This window comes from Fusarium venenatum (genome assembly GCF_020744135.1).
Source record: "Fusarium venenatum strain MPI-CAGE-CH-0201 chromosome Unknown EDB82scaffold_2, whole genome shotgun sequence".
Lineage (NCBI taxonomy): Eukaryota > Fungi > Ascomycota > Sordariomycetes > Hypocreales > Nectriaceae > Fusarium > Fusarium venenatum.
This window is the reverse complement of record NW_027072130.1, coordinates 1,050,101-1,075,835: the sequence shown is the minus strand read 5'-3', so window position 1 is coordinate 1,075,835 and position 25,735 is coordinate 1,050,101. Positions and strand designations below refer to the sequence as shown.

The following is a 25,735-nucleotide window of genomic DNA, read 5'->3' as shown; positions in this document are numbered from 1 at the left end:
TTAGTCCAGTAGAGGACAAACACATCAACCGCGCCGCAGAGATGACGATACCCAGCCTGAACGCACATTTATCCAGATATATAACCACCCAATTACAGGCACATGTCTGACCAATCTCTGATTTAGGGACCCTCGGGATGCGGATCATTGCGTCTTGATCGGCTTTGCCTTTCGATAAGCTCCTGTGGATTAGGACCCTGAAAATCACGAATGCTACCCATGTGCATCATGAGGATCACGCTGTTTGGGATCGCGGGTATATATGGGGAAACGAAGTGACAGGTACTACTGCTGTGCCTCTTGTGGCTGTTGTAATGTTCACTTAAAGCGTTTGCATAACATCAAGTGGCGACATGGCTTTTCTTCATCCATGAAAATGGTCGCGCATCTCTCATGTTCATGTTGACAGCATCGACCACTAGGATATCCCATTGCCTTCGCCCGCGTGTTGTACACGTTATCTCTCCAGCATCTCCTTCATCGAAACAACAAAGTCTTCCACCTTGGTCACCAAGCTCAAATGACTATCCCCTTTCATAACCCTCAACTCCGCATTCGGCATCAACTCAACAGCCTTCTCACTCACCCTCAACGGAACATTAACATCCAAATCGCCATGCCACATTATCATCCGACCCTTTTCTACTTTGACATCTTCCAGCTTGAAACCCCAGTCACTTCCATACAATCTCGCTTCCCATGCTGCTGGATAACCACCTTGTTTCATTGATTCTCTGGTAGATCGTAAAAGAGATTGTCTCAAAACAGCGCTATTCTTCCAGATTTCTCCGTCGCTGGCTGATCTTGCGGTTACATCTTTATCCATCATGTCTTCCAGTTTTTCCGGATGTTCCGTGTCGCGTGCTGTGCTTCCTAGTAATTTATCTATCAACCATCCAAGGGGTGCTGTAGCATACGGCGCAACGTTGAACATGATACGCGTTATGGCAAGCATGCCTTGGGTGGAGAATGACAGGGGCATGCATCCAGCTACCGTGCCAATGCCGACGAGTCTCTCACGAGGTAATTCTTTCAGACAAGCAATTGCGTAAGGACCACCGCCAGAGACTCCAAGGATGGCAAAGCGTTGTATCGAGAGAAAATCTGCTATCTCGAGGATGTCTTGGGGATAATCCAGAATCGATCTGTTGTCTTGGAATGTCGAGTCGCTGTATCCTGGTCGTGAAAGCGCGATGACGCGTAGCCCGTGCTTCAGAGCTGCGCTGTGCGTCGAGCCGCCTTCGTGATGAGACCCTGGGAAACCATGGAAGTAGAAGGTTGTAGGTGCATTGTCATTGTCTGTGCCGTAGATTGCATACGCCACTTTTCTCCCGTCTGCCAACGTGGCGATCTTGTCTTGATGTTCTTGCATTCTGCCCCAATTGATTCACAGTAGAGGTAAGTAGCACGATAGAATGATGAGAGGAAACATTGAATTGATTCTCACGTCAGCACGGAGTCACGTGTAGAAACCCAGTAAAGACTATTTGGTCACAGTTCATGGGTCAGGTTCCACCGTTTCCCTACGTCGCATAACTTTGTGAACACAGTATAGGGTAACCAATATTGAGTTGGTGTTTTCGCCTGCCCATGTTGTTGAATTAAACATGGGATGAACTCGATGTGACAAAGAGAAGCTAATTTTTGGAGCTGATCAATATTTTGGTCTTCGATACAACATGATGTATCTGCTTAGTTTCTTCACACTTCGTTACCGGAATCATGGGATTCTCTCCGTTAGCAAAACACTGTCGTTACAACGCTTCGGTATGCCCTGCACTAACAGTGCGCATACTGCAACCAAAATGGGAAACGCATCAATTAATATTTCGGCGCTTTTCAGGTGGCTATTTCGTCATATGTTCTTGTCTTGGAGGTCATAAGATGATAGAAATCTTAGAATCGGAAGCAAGTCAATGCATTCCGGGAGCCCCATCGGATGCTATCCTCAATTCCAAGCCAATGATGAACCCATAATGTTCCATCCGATCTCATGTGGCGAGCTTAAACCCATGCAAAAGAGAGGCTCAGCCGGCTATTCTGCTCCACGGTAGAGGACACTTCCCCGCAAGGAACAACCTTGTTATTGTCAGGCACAGCTGCAAATGTAAGCCATCTAAGACACAGATAAGATCCTGTAGGTACATAACTTTAAAACCAGTACCTGCAATGTATTAGCTCAGGCCACAACTAACTACCAAACGTCCGTCTTTCTCGGTTGGAAAACATTTCCTTCTTTCCGTCCACGTAATCCCACTTGGCACCAAGGCCGAAGAAAACTATTGAGTACGATGCCATTTACATAGTTCTTCTCCGGACCCCGAATCATACGTCGGTCCGCATGGCCGGGTGCCACTAGGACAGAGCCGTACATGATATCCGCTCCTCTTTCGATAGTTGATCACACTCTCGCCAAGGACCCCTAGTAAATCTATGGTAGGTGGGAAAATGTGGATAAAGCGGTTATGACAGGGGTTTATGAAACTCGCTCTGATATTGTAGTCCAGGGTTGACGGCCCGAACTCCGCAGTTCTTGTTCAAAAAACTCTAGAGTCGTCATCTCCACATTGTTTTGTCGCTGCAGGGGTTTCTACCCGCAAATTGCTACTCCGGAACTCGGTAGATGTTCCTTTTGAGATGGGACCTGAATGTGACCTTGTCTCGAATCGGGATGTCGGAGGATACGGAGGTCTGGGGTTCTTGATTGGTTACAGACGTATAATATTCATGTTAATGGGCGAAATGTCTTCAGCTTGATGGGCCTAATCAATTCAAAACTGTCTTTTGAGCGTGGATCTTGACCTTGAAGTCTTCGGATGTAGTCCTGAAATGGAAGACCCCTTGTAGACAACGTGTGATCGTGAACTGTCAAAAATATAGATATAAATGAAGACCCGAAGATGCATCGAAATATCTTCTTCACCACTCAGTCACTCTCTACACAGACTCTCACTCACAGCTCCTGCCCAACATGAAGTTCTCTCCTCTTCTCCTCACAACTCTGCTCGCCCAGACGGTCGTGGGCCAGACTCCTAACAAGACCAAGGAGAAGCACCCCAAGATCGAGACATACCGCTGCACAAAGGCAAAGGGCTGCAAGAAGGCGACAAACTACATCGTCGCCGACGCAGAGCTTCACGGCATCAGCCAGGCCAACGGCCAGAACTGTGGTAGCTGGGGTGAAGCCGCCGACCCCAAGGCCTGCCCCGACGAGGCAACATGTGCCAAGAACTGCATCCTCTCCGGCATGGACGAGGCTGCGTACAAGGCCAAGGGTATCAGCACCTCTGGCAATGCTCTCCGCCTTGAGATGCTCCGCAACGGCCAGTCTGTTTCTCCTCGTGTTTACCTTCTCGAGGAGAACAAGAAGAAGTATGAGATGCTCAAGCTTACCGGTGCTGAGTTCTCTTTCGATGTTGAGACTCAGAAGCTTCCTTGTGGTATGAATGGTGCTTTGTACCTTTCTGAGATGCCTGCCGATGGTGGAAAGAGCACGAGCCGAAACAGCAAGGTCGGTGCTACCCAAGGTGGTGGATACTGTGATGCTCAGTGCTATGTCACACCTTTCATCAACGGAGTGGTAAGTTTATCCTGATTAATATTATTAGACTTTACTGATTAACCTTTGTAGGGTAACATCAAGGGCAAGGGTGTCTGCTGTAACGAGATGGATATCTGGGAGGCAAACTCTCGCGCCACCCACATTGCTCCCCACCCCTGCAGCGTCCCCGGCCTGTACGGCTGCACAGGTACAGAGTGCCAGAAGGAGGGCATCTGCGACAAGGCTGGCTGCGGCTGGAACCACAACCGCAACGGCGTTCCTGAGTTTTACGGACGCGGCAAGAACTTCAAGGTCGACACGACCCGCAAGTTCACAGTCGTTTCCCAGTTCCCCGCCGACAAGAACGGCAAGCTCAAGGAGATGCACCGCCACTACATCCAAGACGGCAAGGTCATCAAGAGCGCCGTCGTCACCATCCCCGGACCCCCAGAGGTCACTGGAAACATCATCGAGGACCAGTACTGCAAGGCCTCGCATGCAGACGACTACATCCGTCTCGGTGGCACAGAAGAGATGGGTGATGCCATGACCCGCGGTATGGTTCTCGCCATGAGTGTTTGGTGGAGCGAGGGCGATTCCATGGAGTGGCTCGATGGAAAGGGAGCTGGCGCTGGACCTTGCACCAAGGAAGAGGGTCTTCCCAGCAACATTGTCAAGGTCGAGCCCAACCCTGAAGTCACATTCAGTAACATCCGCATTGGCGAGATCGGGTCGACACACGCGGTGAAGACATCTCGAGCTTATGGCGCTCACCGCCTGTAAAGTCCCACTTGTGGAGGATCCATCGATTGGAGCCAGAGGTTTGGGGAATATGCAAAACAGTTGTCACTAGCCACTGACACGTGTTTGTCGGGGCGAAAAAAAACTCTTTGGTTACAGGGGTAGTTGATTCATGTATATAAATTATATTATTGAAGATATTTCGAATTTTAGTTTCACAACGGTCTTGCATTTGTCTATCTACTCAAATCGTGACTAATCCATCCAAGTGGCGTACACTAGTTCCATTTTCTCCAATGTACGGATTCTGGGCTCTAGAGCCCTCCAATATCAAGTAAGTCTTTGACTCTAAGTACGTCATTCTCGCTTGTGGCTGACCCTCCATTCTGCAGCAAGAACAAAAGACAAAACGTCATGGGTCTTTTATCCTCCGAAGACCAAGAAATTCCTCGTTCTCTCCAACTCAGCGGTTTAGAGCATCGAATTCCAATGCCTCGTTCACTTTCCGCGATCTCAAATCTTGAGATTCGCGATCTTAATCGCGATCAGGTTCGCTTTTATCATCCTGGTTATCTCAAGCCTTTGAACCTGCTCTTTTGTCTGCCGCGCGTTGACTACGAACCCCTCCGAGGCGCATGGGGAGTTCATTATCGTACTGCAATTACTGCTTGCCAAATCCTTGCCAATAATGCGTTTGGTAGTGGTAGGCTGGCTAGGGATGAGCGGGGAAAGGATATAGTCGCCGATGATGATCAGATTTTGTTGAACAGGGATTATTGGTTCTTTGTCGATGGCGAAGGTATATCACTCATTTTAACAAGAAACGAAATAACGCTGACAGAGCCTCAGAACGATATCCTATTGTCCCCAGCTTCAGAGATTGGCAATTCCCTCATGATAAAATACCAGACTGGTGGGCTGCACCCGAATGCGAAACCACTCTTCACAGCAAGCGATGCGCTGTCACAAATACCAGCTACGCATTCACATGGGCTCATTTGATCCCACGAGATGAGCAGCAATGGTTCAACAAAAACGGCATGGGTCTCTACGGTGGCGGATCACACACCATTGACGACCCTCACAACATTCTCCCTCTCAAGGCCGATCTCTATGTCTGTTTCGACCAGAGTGTTTTCGCTCTCATCCCCAAAGTCGCCAGGTCATCAAATGGCACTGAACACAACCAGTACGTGCTTCATGTTCTGGACGGACGAGAAGCAGAGTTTGCAGCTTTGTACCAAAACCGCAACGTCGAAACACTCGCAGAAGGAAGCAGGGAGTATCTCTTTGCTCGTTTCGCATGGTCCATCTTTTCATTCCTCAAGCCTTTCCTCACATCTGGTGTTGGACGTCGGGTCGTGCGATACCGTGTTCACGCAGCAGATGAAGGCGAAGAGGAAGAACACTTGGTTTCTGAAATGCAAAATGTCTTTTTAGACTCTAGAAAGTTGGATCAGTTGTATGGTGGTGTCAGAGGAAGACGTGCTCCTTCGCTTGAGGGTTCGTATGTGGATGTTGAGGATGAGTGGGAGGATGAGAACCCTGGACGGAATGAGATGGAAGCATGACGGCACAATGAGATGATTTATGCATGGAAATGATGGATCAGTTTGGGTTGGAATTATTGAGCGTTGTATTTGAGGAAACGGATGGGAATTTGACAACAGATATTGTTTTGCTATCTTAGATGAGTTATGGTTTAAATGAACACATATGATTTGCTTAAATTTATTGGTCTCAATTTTGGTTGTCTAAATATCATTAAAGACCTCTTGCCACCCAGCTGAGATTGTGGATTGTGAATTTTGTGGCGACTAACTGACAATCTCATATGAGCCTAACAGTAATACCCTAGAAGTACAACAGAAGATAGAGATAACAGTAGAGGCCAGTGGTCTGTGAGTAGCGTTAGAAAATATTAGGCTGCGTTGATGGCCTCATCTGTCGTTCACTCAGCAGCCAACTTTCCTTCAGGCACCAAAGACAACGCACAGTGGCTTTGACGTGTTCAAACAATGTGTTTGGCAGAAAAAGGTCCCATGAGTTGGCAAGCATAAGTCATGCAGAAATTGCGGAGCTCAATTATGCAGATCATCTAATCCTTGCAAGTGTGTGTTCCATCCAAAACGCTACCAATCTCATCCAACTTTCTCTGCCAAGCGTCTGACTCAACCTTGATATCCCTCAACTTATCCTCATTCGGTCCCTCAGCATCAACAAAAACATTTTCACCGAGAGTCATCACACCGTCATACAGCTCATCGTCGAGGTCTTTGAGCAACTCCGGACCGGCTTGATCGTAAGACTTTTGATCCTCCCAAACAGCAACCTTGAACTTTTTACCACTAGAAAAGAAAAAGTCTTCTTCAAGATCCTTGTTGCTCTCAGCAAATGGCTGCACGGATGCTTCGGGTATTTCAACGAGACCGAGGATCAATCCATCAGAGAGAAGGTTGCTCGTAACAGAGGATGGGATGGGAGGTTCAAAGGTGACGTTGCTGGCCGATAGCGAAATGTTGGGCGACTTGACAAGAGTATGAGTAATGTGAAATTCATCCTCTGAGCCGTAAAGATAAAATGGCATGAACTTGTCAGGATACTCGATGTCGCGGTTAATCGAGTTTAGTGGGCGACTCTTGATCGCCGACTTCAGAGTGATGACGCCCTGCGCCTTCTGATACTCCCTGCTAACTGTTAAAACCGGCTTAGAATGGCTGAAGGGGTGGGAAACATACTGTAATCCATTCTCAAATAAGGAAACTGGTAACTCGACTCCTTCTGAGATACGTTCGATGACCTTGGCGATGTACAGCTCGTCACACGTCTCCAACATGACGATAGTATCCTGACTATCCTTCAAGATGTTATTGTAGAACTTCTTCAGGTCTTCGTCAAGTTCGGCAGATAAGATGACCTGCTGTCGTCGGGTCACACCGTGGAACGAAGCCTGGAACACAAGAAACACCTCAGATGAATCAGGTGAACCTTGTACAAGGAACTGGAGTTTCTTGGCCCCGGGATCGTTTCTCTTTCTACATTCCTTAACCTGTTCAATAACGACATTCTCCAAGTCGTGCATGATGGTGGAGATGAAATCTTTCTTCGTGGGGAAAGGACTCATCACGACGTTTCGGATAACAAAAAGACTTTGGTTTGACTGTTTGACGCCCATTCTCTCCATGAACTTGTGCGCACAGCTACCATAGTCCTCAGGAAGGAACTGAGTCGAAGTGAGGTAAATGGGAATGGTGGAGGGATCAGTGTTCGGAGAAGTGATGGAAAGTTTGTCAACGACTCTCTTCATGAGATAATTGGCTTCTTCCAGATCAGTGTTCAAATCCTTGTTATCATTGTCGTATTTCCAGTTGAGAGTGAAACAGTTGATGTTGGTGTCAGAGCCCAAGTCACGGATGATCTTCATGGCTTCCTTGTTCTTGAAAATCTCAGTGTCGGTCTTGCCAATGATCAAGTCGCGGATCTTCTTGCGCTCGTTCATGACAGAGGTGGAGAGGAACTTCTTATTACCTTGGTTCTCGGATGGAAGCATATTGAAGGGGATGCACATGAAGTAGTCATTGTCCATGGTGGCATAGTGGGCCGAGATCTAGTTCTTGTTAGTATTGATGTGATTGAGGGATGAGAAGTGGCTTACTCTTGCGCTTGTGAAAGTTGCTTCACCGAGGAGTTTGCCGTAGCCCTGGTGGTTGAGACCAATGGTTTGATTGGAGAACCAAGCGGACATGGCTGAAGCACCAGGCTTACTGAAACACAAATTAGTCAACGATTACTCGAGTGTTCAAGATTACTTGCCTTCCTTCAACACCATAAACACCAATGTTCTCTGCAGATCCTTGTGATAGATACGGTCCCGACCAAGTAACAAGGTGCCTCATCCTCCCATCACGATACACCAAGCTTCCGGCAGGATACGGGATATAACCCGCCTTGTGCGGATCCACCGTGATCGAGTCCGCCTCAGCCATGGCCTTGATATCCTCGACTGTCCTGGGATCCAAGTACCACTCCGGCTCAGGCTTTGTGGTAGTCTGCTCCTCGACACTGTAACGTCTGTCAGGGTTCAACATTGTGGCAAAGTAACCACCCCAAGCTGCATCAGCATGTACGAGGAACGACAACCCGTACTCTTCTTGGAATTTCTTCCGCAGACGAAGAATTTCCGTGAGTCTGTCGACGGCGCCTTCTTCGGTAGAGCCGATGATGGCAACGACTGCGAAGACGGCGGTTTTGTTCTCGACACATTTGTGAAGATGTTCTTCCAGGAGCTTGATATTCATCTGGGCGGCGTTGTTGACGTCTACACCAACGACGTTGTCAGAGCCGAGACCGGCGATTGCTGTTGTCAAGTTAGCATTCGTGATACAGTACTTGTTGTGCGTCAAACTTACCAACTCCCTTGGGCCATGAGTAATGACGAGTCTTGCTGACAAAGTACTTGATTGGCTCCTTGACCTTGAATTCCCTCTCAAGGACCTCACGGCCGATTGACTGAATGTTGAATTCATGTAGAGCACTCTCAAGAAATTTGCTGGTGATGCCGAACTGCTTGTTGAGCTGGTCAGGAAGATCGAGGATAACCTCGGAGCGAAGGTTGAGGAGATCCCATCCTTGAAGATCTTTGAACAGGGTCTTGGTTGTTGAGTGGAAGCATGAAGTAGCGTAGAACCTGTCTGCGATGAATTGGAGCTTTCCACGTCGGAGAGCAAGACAGAGACTGAGAGGATAGAACTTGATGTTTCGGGCTTGTCATGTTAGCATGAACCAACTCGTAGTAAGCAGGGGAGATCACTTACCAACCCAGATAGACTCCAAATTGGCAATCGTTCCATCACAGGTGATGTGTCCCCACGAGAGAGGATGTTTCTGCGCATCAACATTGTACCCAAACAACTTGCAAAGCTGCTGTCCAACCCTTAACTCCACAAGTGTCGTCATAGGACTAGCCTCGAGAGCGACATTGTTGGGGTTGTACAGCATAGTCATGAAGTACCCGAGCAGGGACGACATGGTCAAGTCAGTGCACATGTGGGCCTCATAGCGAGGGGACCAGAACGGTGCCGAGTGCTCGCCGAGAAGTTGTGCTACTTTTTCGGTTGCGAGACGAAGGTCCGAGCGGGCTTTGAGGAATACTGGGGAGCGACGGTATTCTTTGGATATGAAGGCCTATATAGTGTTAGGGTTGGACATTTGTTGTCAGTGATGGAATAGTTACCTGGTCTTGAGGATAGTAGCTCTGACGAGCGGCGAGGAGTTCATCGAGGATAGTGTTGATGTTGGCGCGGAAGTCGGGCAGGTTGGAGCCCTTGGGTCCGATGAAGTAGGCGTGGACTGCATCAAACTCTTCCTGTCGTACCTCTTTTGGGGCTTCTTTTTGGACTTCAGTCATGATGGGCAATTGTCTCCTGTAAAATTGAATAGAGTATGCTTCGATGTCTTTGGACTCAAGACCAGAGCTTTGATGATGGACTGAAGAGAAGGTCCAAATAAGAGGTTATATATCAATCAAGCCTCTCTTTTCCCTTCTGGCTAATGAAGATCTACCGATTCTCGTGACGTACGAGATATCTCCCTTCATGTAATCTCTCCACATGAGAATCATTTGTACGTACGGCACATCATAAATCATGGCACGGAATGCTGCAAAACCAAGGACTGGTGCAATTCTTGCGGGTTCGTCAAGGATCGGAATTCACGTCGTGCCGCTTTTTCAAGGGACGTGAGACAAGATTCAATGGAAGACGAAATGATCTACCGGCGCGGTCCGGCTGATGCAAGGGCGATCCAAGACAACAAGGGATCCGTGCAACAATTGAGGTCATTTCCAAGGAGAAATTTCCTTGAAGTGATGGATCTTCCATGTAATGCAGCCACTGTTTCGATAGTTCGCGGGCCGTGTCATGGAATTGGCCAATCGGAAGAAAGTGTAAGGAACTTCAGCTGTCAACTAGTAATGATTGTGAGACAGAGATTTGAGGCCTTCCATACAGCGTCATTTATTGAGGATGACCTAATGGAGTTACGATATTCCTACTATAAGGTTAGTCTTTGGAAGTTAAAAAGAGAAATTCGTGAATCAGCACGGGGTTGTTCATGTTATTCCGGAGTAGAAGTAAGACTTTGATCGAAGGACCCCTCGTGCAGTATTCATTCACAGAAACGAAGAAATCAAGTTTACCTATAGTTCTGTTGATAATGAGAACTTCCACTCAACTGCTATGAATGAAAGCCACCAACTGTTTAGACATATTTGGTTTTGAGTATCAAATGAGATCGCCGACCTTCATGTTTCAATCCAGATTCATCCATTACAATTTATACCTAGTTCTTTCACTTATAAATGCCTTCTTCCACCACAGCCCTATTCTATTGGGCCATAATCTTCTTGACTGACTTCTCTGTAAAATCCAAGGCCTTCGGAAGCTAATTGGTCTATCTCGTCATCTATGGAGACCTGCTCGTAGCTCCCTAGCAGAAAATCATACTCGGGGTTTTCGTCAAAGCTCCTTTCAAGCAGGTCTCTAACACTTAACTCTGTTCTATCGATTGGTCCGAACATATTATTACACAAACCCTCCCAAGGCACTTGATTGATAACACGACAGCAAAAGAGGTTTTTATCGCCGTATGTGTGTCTCGGCACAATATTACGAATACGCGAGTAGGATTCGACAGCAGAGTTTGCAATCTCGTGAACCTTGTATGCCTGGGTTGGTATTCCGCAGGACGAGACAGCAATTAGTAACCGATTGAGTAGATACTGCATATCCACTTCGAACGTTGCCCAGCCCTGGGTTGGATAGAGATATTCCCAACTACAGATATGGCGATATTCGTTAGAATCTAATTCTCCATGGAAAATATTCACTATGATTCTTCGACGCCAGTATTCTGGGCATGACGGTGCCATACTGTCAATGACTTTTAAAATCGTCGGTAAAACGTCGTAATCACCACGGCTGAACCGGTTCAAGGCGCCTCTCAGGAGCAACTCATACGCAGATATTTCATGAGTAAAACACGCGTCATCGTCGAAAGGCGGCCTTAGTGACGGTGATGTCAGGCCAACCGCATGTGGGTCTGCATCCGATGCAATGAGTCGTTGGATCATTTGTGTTGGGGGGCTTGCCATTTCTGCACTATTCCACTCAATGCATATGTCGCGAAGAGCGACAGTAGGAGCCTGAGATGATCCTGATTGCAGCATCCAAGAAAGACAGAGGTCTTACATATTTGTCAGCTCACATGCAAGGCGAGCTGGGAGCGAACGAAATGAGTACGATGTATGTCTATATGCACCTTGATCCCAAAGGTTTTGAATGACTTGAAGCACTGGCAACATGGCCTTGTCGTTGACACCTTGCTTTTGGAGTTCAACACAGTGTTCGATGGCATCGTCCGGCATTGCCGTTACCCCAATTGTGTGATACACTGCCGAGAGATAAAGCTCAGACTTGAACATCTTAAGCTGTAAATCAACCATTCGATTCATACCACTGTAGTAGTTGAGGATATCTTGCTCAGGTTTTGTATCAACTAGAAAGTCGTGAGCTGTGCGATGAATGAACTGAACCGAACGAGTAAATGGATAGATTTCGCTTGTAAAGGCATCCTTCCTGTGGCTGGTGTCGAAAACAGACTTCTCGGAAATTTGGAGCAATCCGGCGCAACGAGTACTAAGATCGCTTTCTGTCGCGTCACATAACTGCTTCAGCTCATGCAAAGATTTATTGTTGACTCTGGGGGGAAACATTTGATCATCCTTAAATTTTACCACCATTGATAGTTGGGCCAAGGTTGGAGTCTCCCTGTACATCCTGGACCTTTCATATGCATCGGTACCCCGGAAGCTCCATCCATCGGCTATCATACAATGGAAATACATTGCAGCAGTTTCTCGATAGATCCTGTTGTTGGCATTGAGTTTGGACCACATGGCCTCGTACAGTGCCTCAAGCTCATCGGGTAATTCATCCAGTCGTTTCATAAGGGATTCTTCGTCGTCGCCATTCTCGATTCCGGTAATGATACTGTGTGTTGCCAAAAAAAAGCCAAAGGAAAACTCCATCGGCCTTTCTGAGCAATATGTCGATAATATTTTGCAGCAAAGAGGCAGATATCAATCCTTCTGAAGATCCTGCCAGCTGTTTTTGAATATAGACTGTCATCTCGGGTCTGGTAAGATCATGCAGACGTAATTTCTGAGCCTTCTTTCCTTCAAGTCTCTTTACAAGTCCTGTCTCAAGCCGGCTTGAGACACAAATCTTTACCATAGGCATCTCCCATATCCTCCACAGGACGCGAATGAGCACTTGGAAACCGTCTTTATCAGAGATTTCATCAAGGCCATCGATGAAAATGCAGGTTGGACAGGTTTGGCTTTGTAAAAGGAAGTAAAGGACCTTTTCGGCCTCTTCACTTGACCACTCCTGATAGAAATCTTTCGACCTCGAGAATGAAAAATGTTCCAAAACTTTGTCTAGCATCTCGTAGTCACCGTCAAGAAGGTCGTGTAGTAAACAGCATAACAGCCCTTTGATACTATTTTGTGATTGTTGTCCTATCTTCCAAAAAAAGTATGAAAGGATCCTCATTTCGGAATTCCAAGATTCCAAGAGACACGCCGTGTTGTCGTTTTCAATGATGAACTTCATCAATGTACTTTTTCCGGATCCTGGCTTCCCTTGTATCCAAAATAGAGGATCGTCTGATTGGAGCCATGCGCCGAAAGACTCCCAGATGCAATCGATATTGCCGACATCCACATAATCGCAATCATCGGAATCATCAGAATCTTCAGACTCGTCAGACTCGTCGTGTTCATCGGTGTTGTTGGAATCATTAGAATCTTCGACATCATTTTCTGTTTCTTCCTGAATTCCAATTAAGAAACCCCTCTTGATCTTTCTCCAGTCTTTGTGATCAGAATCCTTACGACAAACCCGCTCGTATGACGCAAAAACCCTCTCGAAGGAAGCATCTGATGGAGACATCACGTCGTTTTATCTCATTCGTATCTCTGCTGGCTTGAGACTCTTCAATAGACGCTCTCTTTGAGCGTCTGTAATAGCCTTCGCTTCGGAAGCTTTGAAATGGGCGGCAATGTTTGTGCTAAGCACTTTCCGCGTTTTTTGGGTTTGTTCTGCAACAAGGTTCTCGATCTTTGTCTGGCCACTCGCGAGATTGCGGATAAGATCTTGGACATCGCGTTCGAGTTGAGAAAATGCCTGGCTTTGTTGCTTCTCTATCGCAGTACTCTGGTCACTGCGTAATTCACATGGTTAGCATAATTGGCAACATGTATCTTTGGGCATAAGGTGATAATCAAGGTACACTGCTAATCAGTAAATTACTTACCATATTTTGAATAGCAACTCTGTCTCCATGACCTTCCTGCACCTTTCTAGAGATTGTTCCAATTCCTTTATCGTTGCTTTGTGCGCGTTTGCGCGAAGTGACATAGAGACGGCTCGGCGGAACTTGCCCTTTTGATATCGCCTAGTGATACTTTGACTCTCCTTCTGCAGTTCCCCGGCTATCTGGACGCATTTTTCAGCGATTTCAGATAGCTTTGCTTTTGCCGGCAAAGGTTATGAATGACAGTATAGCACTAGCGGCGCCAACAGCCTCCAATCCCGTAGCCATCACTCTTTTTGTTTTCTGCTCGCAATGAACTCAGACAATACCATAAAGAGGGCACAATACGTATTGCAGGATGCGTTTGTGCGTTTTGATGCTACAAAGTGTAGTTGAAAGATCCTGACCACCCGGAATTTGAAGATACATGGAATTGAGCGGGGAAATAATGAATTGGTGATGCCAGATGTAAATTAGGGCCCAAGTCTTCTTTATGACATCAGGCTCTGTGCTGACCCAGCCCCAGACTGTTCCCATTGAGCGACCCAGCTTGCAGGGTAAATATCACTCACTATCTTATGATGATGACCTATCATTTACCGCTGAGTCTTAAAGAACAAAATATGATGTGTTTTTATAGGCGGACTCGTCTTACCGATGCATTACTCAGCCACCCGAATCTGACGTGGCAAAGCTTTTCACACCCTGCCTTCGTATGCCGAATTGATTCATTGCTGATAACTTCAGACATTTGTTTTCGCTTGCCCGACTGAAAATACAGAAATCTAAAAATGGGGTTTTGAGCAAGACTCTATAATCTGTGCTTTGCACACTACAGATTAGATTATATTAGTCACGGTTGAGACTTCAACATTAACATATGTAGCTATTGACTGTTATGAACACGGCGTTATATGGCTTCTTGATCTGGCTACTAAACGTGACTTGGTCTCTTTGTAAGCTTCGTTTGTTCTGCTGGTAGTTTGACAACTGACATGTAGGACCAACGCGCCGAGTACCCAAAAATGAATGCCTCCATTATGTAAACAATCACGAGATACTTGGAAGAATGCACATCTGTTTCTCCAAAACTCCGTCTGGAAGTTAACTAGAACTTGGTTTGTAGGGTTGTTGCTGACCAGGAAGATGACACATTCTACTGGACTTAAAACTTGTAATTCACTTAAATGTATTCTCGTAATTTAGCTTTCGATAGTTTAATATATGTCTGTTCTTCGCACAAGTCTTTCGTTAGTTATTTCTACAACGGTAAACTTAAAAACTTCCTCCTGAGAATTCCTTCAGATACTAGGGACAGTTGAAAAGTCTTGAGTATAAAACAACTAGTAAATAAAACATCATACATATACTTGTGAACTTTATAGAACCCACAATAGCATGCAATCGAAAAGCCATTCAATGTGATACAGCAGATTTGGGAAAGACTGAATCGGCCGGAGCTTCGTAGTAGACCTGTGTTTGAGGTGTTGTCGCATATGGCTCTTGTTGGTCAGTAGGTACCACCAGCTTCTTTCTTCGACGAAGCCAGACAATCACGATCACAAAAAGCCCAATAACGACAACAACACCAATTACACCACCGACAATTGCCCCTACGTTGGGCTTGCTACTAGGGTTATCTGTAGGTTCGGGTGTATCTGAAGTCGATGTAGATGCGATGGCAGGGGTGGATTCGACCGTATGAGATTCAGACTAGAATTCGGTCTCGGTGAAAGGGTCCTCCATATATGTTGTCGTGAAAGCGCGACCCTTTTGTCCATCGTAAGAGAAGCTTACATTTTGGGCCTTCATGGACGATTGCATACATCGATAATCCACGATGCCAGATTCATAGTAATATGTTCCGCAATAAGGCTCATTTGTCTTCGTGCTGATTTATGGTTGTTAGCCAAGGAATGATTAATTGAGTATGACTCGTACCACAAAAGCTTGAATTCGTCACTCTGACAGACATCATTACACAAAGTAGTATTGAGTGCAACGGTTCTTTCAAGACACTGCGTGTGTATAACTAAGCCGCAGAGAATAACCTTTACTTCGCCAATTTCCCAAGTGCATTTTGTGTTTCCATAGCATACAACGCCACTACCAGCTGAGCCTGAGACGTATCCGCGGTGAAAGGTATGCAAGATCGCGTCGTTTGGTGGCTTCAGGGAATGCAAGAACATTAAAAAGAGTGTGAGACAAGACGATGATAAACACAAAGGAATTAAGCTTTGTCATGACTTGGTATATGAGCCCAATGAAGTGAATAGGAGAACTGGAAACAAACATGCAAAGTTGGAGATAAGAGTTTGCTATAGATTATTATTATAATTAGTCCTCGATGGGATATTCCTGGGTAGGGGTGAGTGAAGGAATTGGAAGCGAGCTCTTCAGCAGGCCTGAGAGGGCTTTTGTGTTCGTGAAATTAACGTTGCTGTATGAATTCTACAACTGAGGGCTGGCTAAATATTGAGACGAAGCCAGAATTAGACTTTGAGTATGAATAACCAACGATCAAATCATCGTTAGTACGGCTGACAGAGTGACAAAACGTCAACATACAACTGGTGCTCACTAGGCCATTGCGACACAACAAAAGATTAGAGTCGTCCGATCACCCACGGGGGCTCGTCTGACTGCGGTACGATTCGTCCCATTAAGCCACAATTTGCAGTTGGTTGGGGAACTTGTTTGGTCAGAACACAGTCTGGCTTATCTATTCATTGACGGAGCCAATTTTGAGACTGTAAACACGCAGCTGCAAATAGAAGTGAACTTTAAAAGTTCAATTTAACTTGAGTCACTGAGCCCGCACAAATCGACAAGCAAACAGGTAGAAACCAGGAAAGGTCTTCCACTAAACAATGTAGTGTTGTTACGAGTCACCGAGCCTTCTAATGGTATCAAGGAGCCCCAATCAGATACTCAAGGTATAGATACACATTTGCGTACGTAGTTCTTATTGCACAGGTATGTGGGCTGTTCAGCTGTCTTGTTTTGCCCCTTCGAGACCCAGGAGTGAGCTTTTAGCGTTTTTAGCGTATGCTAATAATTGCCTTCATGAGCTGACAAGCATATACGTAGAAGGATTTACGGCTTTGTGGAAAGTGTTAAATGATGGGATGTATCTCTGAGACTTAAGAGGTACTCTTCTCATTTCAATTTACACCATTGACGTCCATCAATTTGATGATCATCCTTGTAAAGTTCATGTATCCCATTGATAGTTACCTGGTAGGCATGCTAATTATACTACGGCCGCACACTAAAAAGTCACTCACAGTCTCAAAAATATGTTTTTTCGTGTTTCCTACACACTGGGTCAGCTGTCGAGATTATTAAATAAACACATAGTGTTTCTTTTAACGTCCGACGCATATTGGGAAAATTTTGAAACCTTGTCTGGATTCGTTAACGCGGTCTTGTGATCATCGCGGGGATTGACCTGTGTATTGAGATACGTCACGGAGGACGGTATAGACCCCTTGCATAGAACAGCCAGCTCTATCACTCTGTCCACACTGTGTTTGCTGACAGAAGCATTCCAATCTCTCTCATTCATCCTCAACTTCACAGTTATATCGAAAGGTCAGTTGCTGGCCCATATCACACTTGCCGATATCAGGACGGTGACACATGAATAGTTCTGAAGGTAGTACAAACTGTAGTGAATTGAGTTAGCCACCATCTGTCATGTTCCAAAATGTCGGATTCCCATCAATCACCGAGATCGCGTGCTAGCTACCACACACAAATTAGGTTCTGGCCTCGAGTCGAGAATGCCTTGTCTAATGAACCCGGGCGCATAGGCTACTGCAATGGGCCAATGGCGAGCAGATCTTCAGAGACAGTGCGAAATTGAGCAAAGCCGAACCGACATCCTTTTCCAATTGGTTCACAAGACTCTTTCATCCCCGAGCTAGATGCTCAGCCCCCCAGTGCCTGCTTCAAGGGAGGTAGCAAAGCGGCACAGAATCTCTCAGCCTGATTATGGCAGAGATCGAGAAATACTAACTCGTTTGGTATAAATTTCAGGTTTGATTGAGGCTCTTGACGTTTTGGGATGCATTTTCTAATAGTTACCCCTTCGCGCGTCTGGCACTCCAGCCGTCTTGTCGCAGTCAAAAGAGAACAGGAGGTATAACCCAACTGAACAGTCCCTACAAGTAACACCGACCTTCTTTCCACATATGAGAGGCAAAACCCATCCTTGCTCCAGTCACAGACCGCCAAAGGCAAGCAAAGACAAAAACAAGCCTCTGGACCGAAACAGACGTAACCCCTCCCACGCCAGTCCCCCTTCCTCTTCCTTGCCATGACGGTCCTAGACTCCTGGTCTACATTTTAAGCTTGAAAGGCAGACATGGCGCATGCCGGAAGGCTGTGGTATGGACCCTTCCATCTCATGGGGTTGTGGCTTAGACACTTTTATTTCATGGTATGCCTTTCCGTTTTGTGAGTTGTTGCGTAACTCATGCACACCTTGAGTACTGGCCTCCTTAGCTCGCCTTCTCATGAGGAAATACCAAATAGCCGGAAGAAGTAACAAAAACGCTGAACCGCAAACCACTGGTCCTGCTATCCAAGCTGGGTTCGATTTAGTTTCTAAATCATGTTTGTTAGAATCTCATAGCTAGTTATAAAGAGCAAGAGGAAACTTACCTTAATATACAGGTACATCTAATGTGCTCCATGGGGTAGAACTAGTCTCTGTTGTAGATTTTGGAGACTTGTCAGGTTCTAGAGTTACGGGAATGTCGCTGACACTAGAGATGTTGTCCTATATGTCATGGTCTACATTGCCAATAAAATATGAATAGGAGGTTGCATAGGAAGAGGCAATTTCTCCAGAAGCGGTGTATACGCTTGTAGTAGATGCAACATTAGTCTTATCAAAGCCTTCGCAGACGCTATCGGCAATGCCCACTACACTGAGAACCTCTTTGGTGCTGCACACTGCGGTAATACAGTTAATTATTCCGCCCAAAAGCCTGTTGCTGAAGCTAATGTCACATTGGCAGGTGGTATCATCGAGCTCATAGCCGGCCTTGCGGACCCCATCCTGGAGGCATTCCAACTGTGTGATATCACTCAGTATTAATATCTTACATGGAGGGTTGTTTTGATGAATGCACTTACAGCATATTTCGGTTCGCCATCGCGATCGCCATGCTGAGCGGCAGTGAAGCCTATAGTAACATAGGTATAATCGCTCAAATAGACACTCCAGGTACCCCTTGGAACACTTTATAGGTAATATCCACTGTCTTAAAAAGACATTGCCATGATCACGGTGATGGGGACAGAAGCACACCCTGTGCCTTTCCAAAACTTGACCGGCGTAAAAAATGATATTGAACAATTAATAAGTATAAATATAGGGTAGTTTTGTTTTTATTCTCCAACCAAAACCCAATAATTCTTCCAATACTTCTCATTCTCAACTATGAAAAATGATGGAATGTGTTAACTGTACACGCAAGAGATTTGGATTATGTATACGACTGCTTCCTGTGGAGTACGACACCCCAAATTACTTCATGCTGCCACGGCAGACAACTTTTCTCATTACTACCTGTTCACCGATGGATTGCGGTACCAACACAGGCCTGATATCTAATCTTTTTCAACAGGCAAGCCATGATATGAGGCGGAAATGAGAAATCATAGAACTATATTCCATCTAGCTGACTCTGATGAATCTCATAGGTGGTTGGGAAGTCATAAGCGTCATCGAGTGAAACAGGCTTGGAATGATGCTCGGTTTGCCTAGTCAGAGTACGACACACTCCTTTCTCCAGATGGCCTTCACCGACTTTTTTTTCCCAAATGTACAATGACACCACGACTCTTGCCCTTCCCATTCAAAACGTCTCTTCACAGTCCTACTCAACAATTGGTTTCCGGTTTATACCAGAACTTGCAACATCCAGATGTCATAAGCAAAGGAAACAGGTGGCAAAGGCTACTCCCAAAGGTCATAAGCAGACTGGAAGTTTCGCTTTCTGTCTTTCAAATGTCGTACCCACAGATAAGCAGGTTGTGGTGTCAAGAATGCCTTGACTACCCCCTCGAGACGCACTGCTTGTTGAGATGGCAAAAATGTTGAGAGACCCTCCCGTCTGAGACAGGCGTTTTGTGGCACACCTGAAAAGGTTTCAGTCACCAATCGGCTGACAAGATTCTAGATTCACAGACAGTGTCGTAGAGCTCAGCTTTCAGTCCCACAGCCTGATTTCAGGGAGACATGCCTGACACAGAAAGCCCTCGTGATTGCTAATGGCGATTCTGACACGAAATCGAAGATCTGTTGTCATATTATATGACCTTTCCCCATGTTCTGAGTTTTCTGAAGACTTGAAACCGTTTTTCTAGCTATTTACCCCTTTGTGTCACAGCCGCATAACGTTGTCTGCGTTTAAAGAAATAATGGTCTTCTTCCAGATGCAGGTACGCCGAAAATTGCTACTGCCTCAGGTTATCACAGCTAGGCACAAACATCGCTAGGCAAATTGCCTGTCGGGTGTTGCTAGTTTGTTACTTACTTTCCGCCAGAGGTTAGGTCGTACGCCCCTACAGACGTCATTACTGCCTTGTAAGGCGCCCATGTGAATAGAGTTCCATCTAGAATCAGATCTCGGCACTTTGGAAAATAATTTTACTGGTGCAGCGGCATCAGCCAGCTATACGCACAGAAGTCGATACCCGATGGCGGATTGAACTTAAAAGAAGCCGTTTGTTTCATATCAACGCTAGTACCTACCTTATGCAAACGTTCCATGTAATCTTCTCGTACATTATCGAAGCAATCAATAGCACTATGTTTACTCTTCACCAAGCTCTGCTGACAAGGTGCTTTAGCACAGGTTATAATGGTGATCCTTTCGCATGCTACAATGAAAGTCTGACGCCTCTCGGCTTGGCCCGAGCTTTCCGCGGCAGTCAACAACGTACATACGACAAGACGGTGTCAGACGAACGAATGAAGACTTTGACAGGCAGTTGATGGAGTTGCTGTTATTTATATTTAGTGACGGAGCCCCCGCTGGAAATATTCTTGGTCAAATGCCGAAGACGACTGGTTCTGTCCGCTGGGTTCATTCCTTGGAGGACATCTCTTCATCTTTCTTTATTCTGTGCGTCGATCCTCCAATGTCAGACACTAGTTTATCTCTCGAACCGTATGGGGACATTCCCCTTCGACAAGCCCAGTGCAAGTATGTTCTATATCAAAGTATGGATTCAATGGACACCCTACTAACACCATTAGTATCGGAACTATCTCTGCTCTCGTTGATAGCCTGGCCCGAGCAAGGATAATTGCTGTCATTGCACTGAAAATACTCTATGATGAACCGCTCAATGCTCATCGCGAGAGATGGATTTGTCCCTTCTCCAAATGCAAGGAACTATTCGCGAACCCCAAAGACATGTTGTTCCATGCCGCAACGTGCACTCATGTTTCCGCCAACGACGCCTACTGTAATTGCTGCGGCTCGTATTATAACTTTTCTGGCCAAGGCCCGGCCTCTCTGACTAGCGGCAATGAGAACGCGCCTGAGATCTTAAGAGATCCAGCTGCGGCAAAAGGCAAGCAAAATATCGTTGGTCTCTCGTCTATTTGCTCTGGGGAGGCTGCAGATGTTGGCTCTGATCGCCGAATCGTCGAAAGCAATACTTCCACCATTGCGTATCCGAACTGTTCTGTCCCCACACCAATCATGGGATTCCATATTCAACAACATCACACTCAGTCAACAGTCCCTATCATGCCATCGGAAGACCATGCGGAGCCTATTAACTCGGATCATGACGATATCTGGATGTCACTGATGTCACATGTCCCTTCAGCCGTTTACCAGGACAACACACAGCAAGAGTACAATGGTACCGCTTCACATACCCACAGAGAGAGTCCAAGTCATCCATTACAGCACTATGAAGTAGCCTATCAGGCATCTCTATGGGACGTGGACACTCGACAAACCGAGGCCGAATGGAACACACTTGGCCAGCTTGCCATGCATCAACAAGCACCAAAAGCACCCATAGTCAATGTACCAAACCTTTCGTTTCCACTCCACAGATTTCAATTCGAGTCAGGTGGTGAGGCTTGTAGCTCTCGTATCCACCATTTGCATCCGCAAAGTGATGTTATACCCAACGTCGCACCACTTCTACGATATAACAGTGAAGAATACGTCAACCTGTTGCACTTCTCACCGACATATTCCAACCAGCCCGATGTAGAAATGACATGCGATGATATCCCGGAATTGGGGGCAATGGGAGGCTATTTAGCGACAGCCTCCTCATCAGCGACAGCCTCACCAGGATTCCCTAGCTTCGGTGACATTGATAATACGGAGGTCCGCTGCCCTGAGTGTAATTATCAACCAAAAGGCGCAGACGCCACCAAAGGAACAAGGTTGAAAAGACATATCAAGGAGATACATAAGAAAACAATTCGTCCGAAAAGAAGGACTTGGTAATCATAGATGTTTGTCGGCAGGTACAAGTCAGCCAGGTCGAGGCTCTTAAAAGCGGTAGGAAGAGGCCGCCTGATTGTTGGTGGATCGAAAATTGAAGGACTGAATTGGAACTTGATTGGGAATTTCTAAACTATTACAATGAATTTGAAATCTATTTTATTCCATAAACTATTTGCCTGCCAAGCAGAGAATGGTGATACAGGGACTTAGGGGCAATGTACAAGTAGGTTAGGGGAAATGGCAAGCAGAACGACGAACAGAGGAGCAATGCACGGTTGCGAGGCATGGGGATAAAAGAGACCCTATAACTCGTGCCAGTTACTATTCATATTTGCAACTTCCTTACGAGATGGATACGAAGCAGCCGAAAACAGCACTACGTGAGACAAAAAAGCTCGATCCGGCGGCTGGAAGAGGCATCTGAGACATTCATGCAGGGCAGCAAAGGAAGTGTCCCACACCGAGAGATGTAAGTCGTCATGTTTCTTGTTGGAATGCAGATCGCAATAATCTAATTTAGTTCAGCTTTCCTACATGTTTAATGGCTTCCTACCAGGTCTAGAAGCCAGGGTATCCATGAATGCCTGCTTGAGATCATGTAGGTTGATGAATTAGAGTTTGTGTAACCAGTGACATCCCAGATGTGATTTATCTTTGCAGGATCCAGGCACAACCTACAGATGTGCACTCTCAAGAAGGTGTAGTCTTCAGGCAGGGCTGGGTTGTGGGTTTCATAGGGCTTTCCCAGAAGTATCGTCAGTTGTTGTTTACTAGGCGACTGGGAGTCGCGGTAATGAATTGGAGATTAACTCATGAGTATAAAGACTGGTTTAGAGACAGTCTTAGATGTTTAAATTAAGACATACATGAAACTAAGCGAACAAAACAAACTCACATCGAATCATATCCAGAAGAAGCCATGGGTAATCCTTTGTCGATCAACACATCCGCCCTGTAAGACCCTTTCATCCCAAGCATTGTGGATTGTAGCTAACTGCATTTTTAAGTCCACCGCCTCTGCAAAAACTCACACTCAAAAATCTGAAGAAGATTCCAGCTGGACCTAGCATGATGTGGAATGCAATGCAGGAGCAGAGTCACGAGAAGGTAGCTTTGGGTATACCGACTGTGCCTAAAGACCGAAATAAACATGGGGTAGAACCAGAAGGATTCTCATGAGATCAAGTAGGATCATCATTTGTTCAAAAAGGGAATACCAGTAGTATTGTCAGGATCACCCGTATTTCACTGGAAACGAAAATTTCGCTAAGAGAATGAACGGACATTGTTGGTTTATCATTTAAAGATTGACGTAATATAAATAATTAACTCGTGAATAAATCATATCCCCTTTCCAGGCCTCGGCAAAAAGGCAGAAACAGAAACGTTGTATGCTCTCCAATCCCTCCACCTGTATCATGACAATTTCAGGTCGAGATTTGGTTCTCTTGGCAGAACTGAAGTGTTCTTTGCATCTGCGATAGCCTCCCCTTCAAAGACTTATACCACAATGTTTTGTCGTCTGATTAATCACGAGGGCCGAATATTAGCTTGGTCGAAAGTGGTACCCACAGGATTAGAACCGCCATTCTGCAAGATTGTGTACGCAGCACGACCCGGCTCCACCCTCTCTCTGTTGCTCTTTAACTTTTCGACCTTGCCATTAGTCTTTTTGGCTTCCTGGTCGAGGCGTTTTCTATTATCCTTGTACACTTGTATCCTGTCCTTTTTATCTGCTCGTTCGAATAACTTCGCATTCCGTTTAGTGTTGGGGCAGATGTCTCCGACTGTGATAGAAGCCTCGAAGCTGACAAAACTACCAACCGGGAATTCCAATTCTTCGTTGACTTCGATAGTGAAACTTGCCGTACCGTTTGGAGTGGGGGCCAATCGACTATTATATATGTTAGTTTCTACACACAGTTGATACTTTGCCATGGGGGAATTTTACATTGCTCGGCGTCCGTCAATTTCAATGAATGTTGCGTAGAGACCTAGCGTAGCCTCGCTGAGATCTATTTTAAGCACAATATCTGTAGGTACAGCTGCGGTACTAGTAACCGTCTTGAAAGTTGATGGGATAGTTTGCGTATGGATGATAACAGTAGGCTCAACAACTGGAGTATGGATGGGTACAGTTGGGATGGGATGTTGGACTGGCTTAGAGCTTGGGATAGAAATAGGCGGATGGGGCTTAGGTACATCATTTTTACTAGGCTCTGGCGCTTTGGAGGTTTGAATAGTTGGCTGAACGGTAACAGGTTCGGGTTCTGAATACCGAATGGGTGCATCCGCACTTGATTCAGTACAGGGGATTTCAGATTCCGTAGTCATGGTCTGAACATGATGACTTGGCGAAGTTGTCTCAGGTGTGAAAGATGGTGGACCATAATGGTAAGATTCTGTTACAGGTTCAAATGGGACCGTTGGTACCGAAGGTTGAGTAGTATCACATGGAGTGGTTGCCTCCACTGGTGTTGCTGTTATATCCTCGGACTCAATTGGCGGATGGTAATAGACAGATTCTGGTACCGATTCGTATGGGACTGTTGGTAATGCAGACTCAGTAGTTTCGCATGGAGTGACTGCCTCCACAGTTACTTCATGCTCTGACTCAATCGCCGTAGGCAGTACAGTTGACTCAACTGTCGATGGATCTTCCACTGAGACAATTGAGCTTTCTGGATGATCAGGCTCCGGTGAATGGTAGTTTTGTCCGTCCTGATTGATACTCAGTGTTGGGTATGGTTCGCTCAGCACCTCATCTGTGTGGCCCCAAACACCTCCAACGATAAGACCAACAATGGGTAAAGCCAAAGGACGCATCTCGGTATATCTCTAGATTGGCAGTGATGGCAATGAAAGTTGTAGAGTATGTGGTTGTGATTTATTTTGAGGACATAGTTAGGGTTGTCTGCTATATAAGTTGGCCCATTGATCTACTTGATTCCGGTTATACCACAGCCTCATTATTCTTGATGACAACCTCTTGATATGGCTGTTACTATTTAAATATGGGGCTGGAGGTGCATGAGGCTATGTGCATGCGTAGTATGAACTTCGCATGTAGGCAATCCACTGTATCGTGGTTCGATAGTCGTCAAAGATTGTTGGCTCTGAATGTGTTCCGGCAATGCATATTGACTCAAAGTCGTCTAGACCGCTTCAAACTATTGAGACATTATGCGTAGCCTACCTCTTCTAGACCGTTCGAATGTACCGAATTGGACAAAAGAAAATTGTAGAGAATGGAGATTTAAAACTGACGAGGGAGTTCTTTTTTTTTTAGGTCCAAATCTTTGAACTGATTTCCATATGCACAGAACAATAAATGAGGATCTTCGTTGCAGGCTTATCCTGTACTTGTGGTCTACTAAGACACTTGCCTGATGATGTGTTATCCAGACCCCAACATTATTTGCTTTTTCACCTTGGTTTAGAGTCTGATTCGATACATTATACAGCATTTATGCATCATCTGCAAGACGATCCCTCAACTCTTGCTCATGGGCATGTAAATTTATGCAGTTAACACAGCCACAACGTCGTAGTGAAGGCCTCATGACTGATAGCTACGGGA

At 45.9% G+C, this 25,735-nt stretch overlaps 7 protein-coding genes across 7 annotated transcripts; 3 read left to right on the top strand and 4 right to left on the bottom strand.

Moving 5' to 3' along the window:
* Nucleotides 1-242: 242 nt before the first annotated feature.
* On the bottom strand, nucleotides 243-1,412 carry EDB82DRAFT_494803 (Alpha/Beta hydrolase protein). Its single transcript, XM_025733174.2, has one exon. It carries the CDS (start codon nucleotides 1,370-1,372, stop codon nucleotides 458-460), a length of 915 nt encoding a protein of 304 aa, XP_025584107.1. The 5' UTR covers nucleotides 1,373-1,412; the 3' UTR covers nucleotides 243-457.
* Nucleotides 1,413-2,971: 1,559 nt separating this feature from the next.
* Nucleotides 2,972-4,324, top strand: EDB82DRAFT_430275 (concanavalin A-like lectin/glucanase domain-containing protein; the record flags this gene model as incomplete). The annotated part of the gene is made up of 2 exons (XM_025733173.1): nucleotides 2,972-3,580; nucleotides 3,632-4,324. The coding sequence occupies 2 exons, from the start codon at nucleotides 2,972-2,974 to the stop codon at nucleotides 4,322-4,324; spliced, it is 1,302 nt and encodes a 433-aa protein (XP_025584106.1).
* A 180-nt stretch (nucleotides 4,325-4,504) lies between these two features.
* On the top strand, nucleotides 4,505-5,995 carry EDB82DRAFT_494799 (uncharacterized protein). Its single transcript, XM_025733172.2, has 3 exons — nucleotides 4,505-4,616; nucleotides 4,675-5,081; nucleotides 5,132-5,995. Exons 1-3 carry the CDS (start codon nucleotides 4,579-4,581, stop codon nucleotides 5,851-5,853), a joined length of 1,167 nt encoding a protein of 388 aa, XP_025584105.1. The 5' UTR covers nucleotides 4,505-4,578; the 3' UTR covers nucleotides 5,854-5,995.
* A 385-nt stretch (nucleotides 5,996-6,380) lies between these two features.
* On the bottom strand, nucleotides 6,381-9,689 carry EDB82DRAFT_553848 (pyridoxal phosphate-dependent transferase; the record flags this gene model as incomplete). The annotated part of the gene is made up of 6 exons (XM_065609627.1): nucleotides 6,381-7,889; nucleotides 7,938-8,046; nucleotides 8,159-8,639; nucleotides 8,692-8,973; nucleotides 9,097-9,466; nucleotides 9,516-9,689. 6 exons carry the CDS (start codon nucleotides 9,687-9,689, stop codon nucleotides 6,381-6,383), a joined length of 2,925 nt encoding a protein of 974 aa, XP_065464499.1.
* Nucleotides 9,690-10,661: 972 nt separating this feature from the next.
* EDB82DRAFT_523071 (uncharacterized protein) lies at nucleotides 10,662-13,293 on the bottom strand (the record flags this gene model as incomplete). The annotated part of the gene is made up of 3 exons (XM_025733170.2): nucleotides 10,662-11,524; nucleotides 11,600-12,311; nucleotides 12,364-13,293. The coding sequence occupies 3 exons, from the start codon at nucleotides 13,291-13,293 to the stop codon at nucleotides 10,662-10,664; spliced, it is 2,505 nt and encodes an 834-aa protein (XP_025584103.2).
* A 7,522-nt stretch (nucleotides 13,294-20,815) lies between these two features.
* On the top strand, nucleotides 20,816-23,344 carry EDB82DRAFT_553844 (uncharacterized protein; the record flags this gene model as incomplete). Its single annotated transcript, XM_025733167.2, has 5 exons — nucleotides 20,816-20,880; nucleotides 20,934-22,012; nucleotides 23,067-23,109; nucleotides 23,163-23,262; nucleotides 23,315-23,344. The coding sequence occupies 5 exons, from the start codon at nucleotides 20,816-20,818 to the stop codon at nucleotides 23,342-23,344; spliced, it is 1,317 nt and encodes a 438-aa protein (XP_025584100.2).
* Nucleotides 23,345-23,502: 158 nt separating this feature from the next.
* Nucleotides 23,503-25,026, bottom strand: EDB82DRAFT_573732 (uncharacterized protein). The gene is made up of 2 exons (XM_025733166.2): nucleotides 24,107-25,026; nucleotides 23,503-24,049 (listed from the first exon to the last, which is right to left on the bottom strand). The coding sequence occupies exons 1-2, from the start codon at nucleotides 24,979-24,981 to the stop codon at nucleotides 23,686-23,688; spliced, it is 1,239 nt and encodes a 412-aa protein (XP_025584099.1). The 5' UTR covers nucleotides 24,982-25,026; the 3' UTR covers nucleotides 23,503-23,685.
* Nucleotides 25,027-25,735: the final 709 nt, after the last annotated feature.

What these genes read in the sequence shown, in the direction of transcription:
- EDB82DRAFT_494803 (XM_025733174.2), bottom strand. Translation starts at nt 1,372, where the DNA reads ATGCAAGAACATCAAGACAAGATCGCCACGTTGGCAGACGGGAGAAAA.
- EDB82DRAFT_494799 (XM_025733172.2), top strand. Translation starts at nt 4,579, where the DNA reads ATGTACGGATTCTGGGCTCTAGAGCCCTCCAATATCAA. An exon ending in CTAGAGCCCTCCAATATCAA is followed by an intron (nt 4,617 to 4,674) that starts GTAAGTCTTTGA and finishes TCCATTCTGCAG; the next exon opens with CAAGAACAAAAGACAAAACG. An exon ending in GTTCTTTGTCGATGGCGAAG is followed by an intron (nt 5,082 to 5,131) that starts GTATATCACTCA and finishes ACAGAGCCTCAG; the next exon opens with AACGATATCCTATTGTCCCC.
- EDB82DRAFT_573732 (XM_025733166.2), bottom strand. Translation starts at nt 24,981, where the DNA reads ATGCGTCCTTTGGCTTTACCCATTGTTGGTCTTATCGTTGGAGGTGTT. An exon ending in ATTGACGGACGCCGAGCAAT is followed by an intron (nt 24,050 to 24,106) that starts GTAAAATTCCCC and finishes CATATATAATAG; the next exon opens with TCGATTGGCCCCCACTCCAA.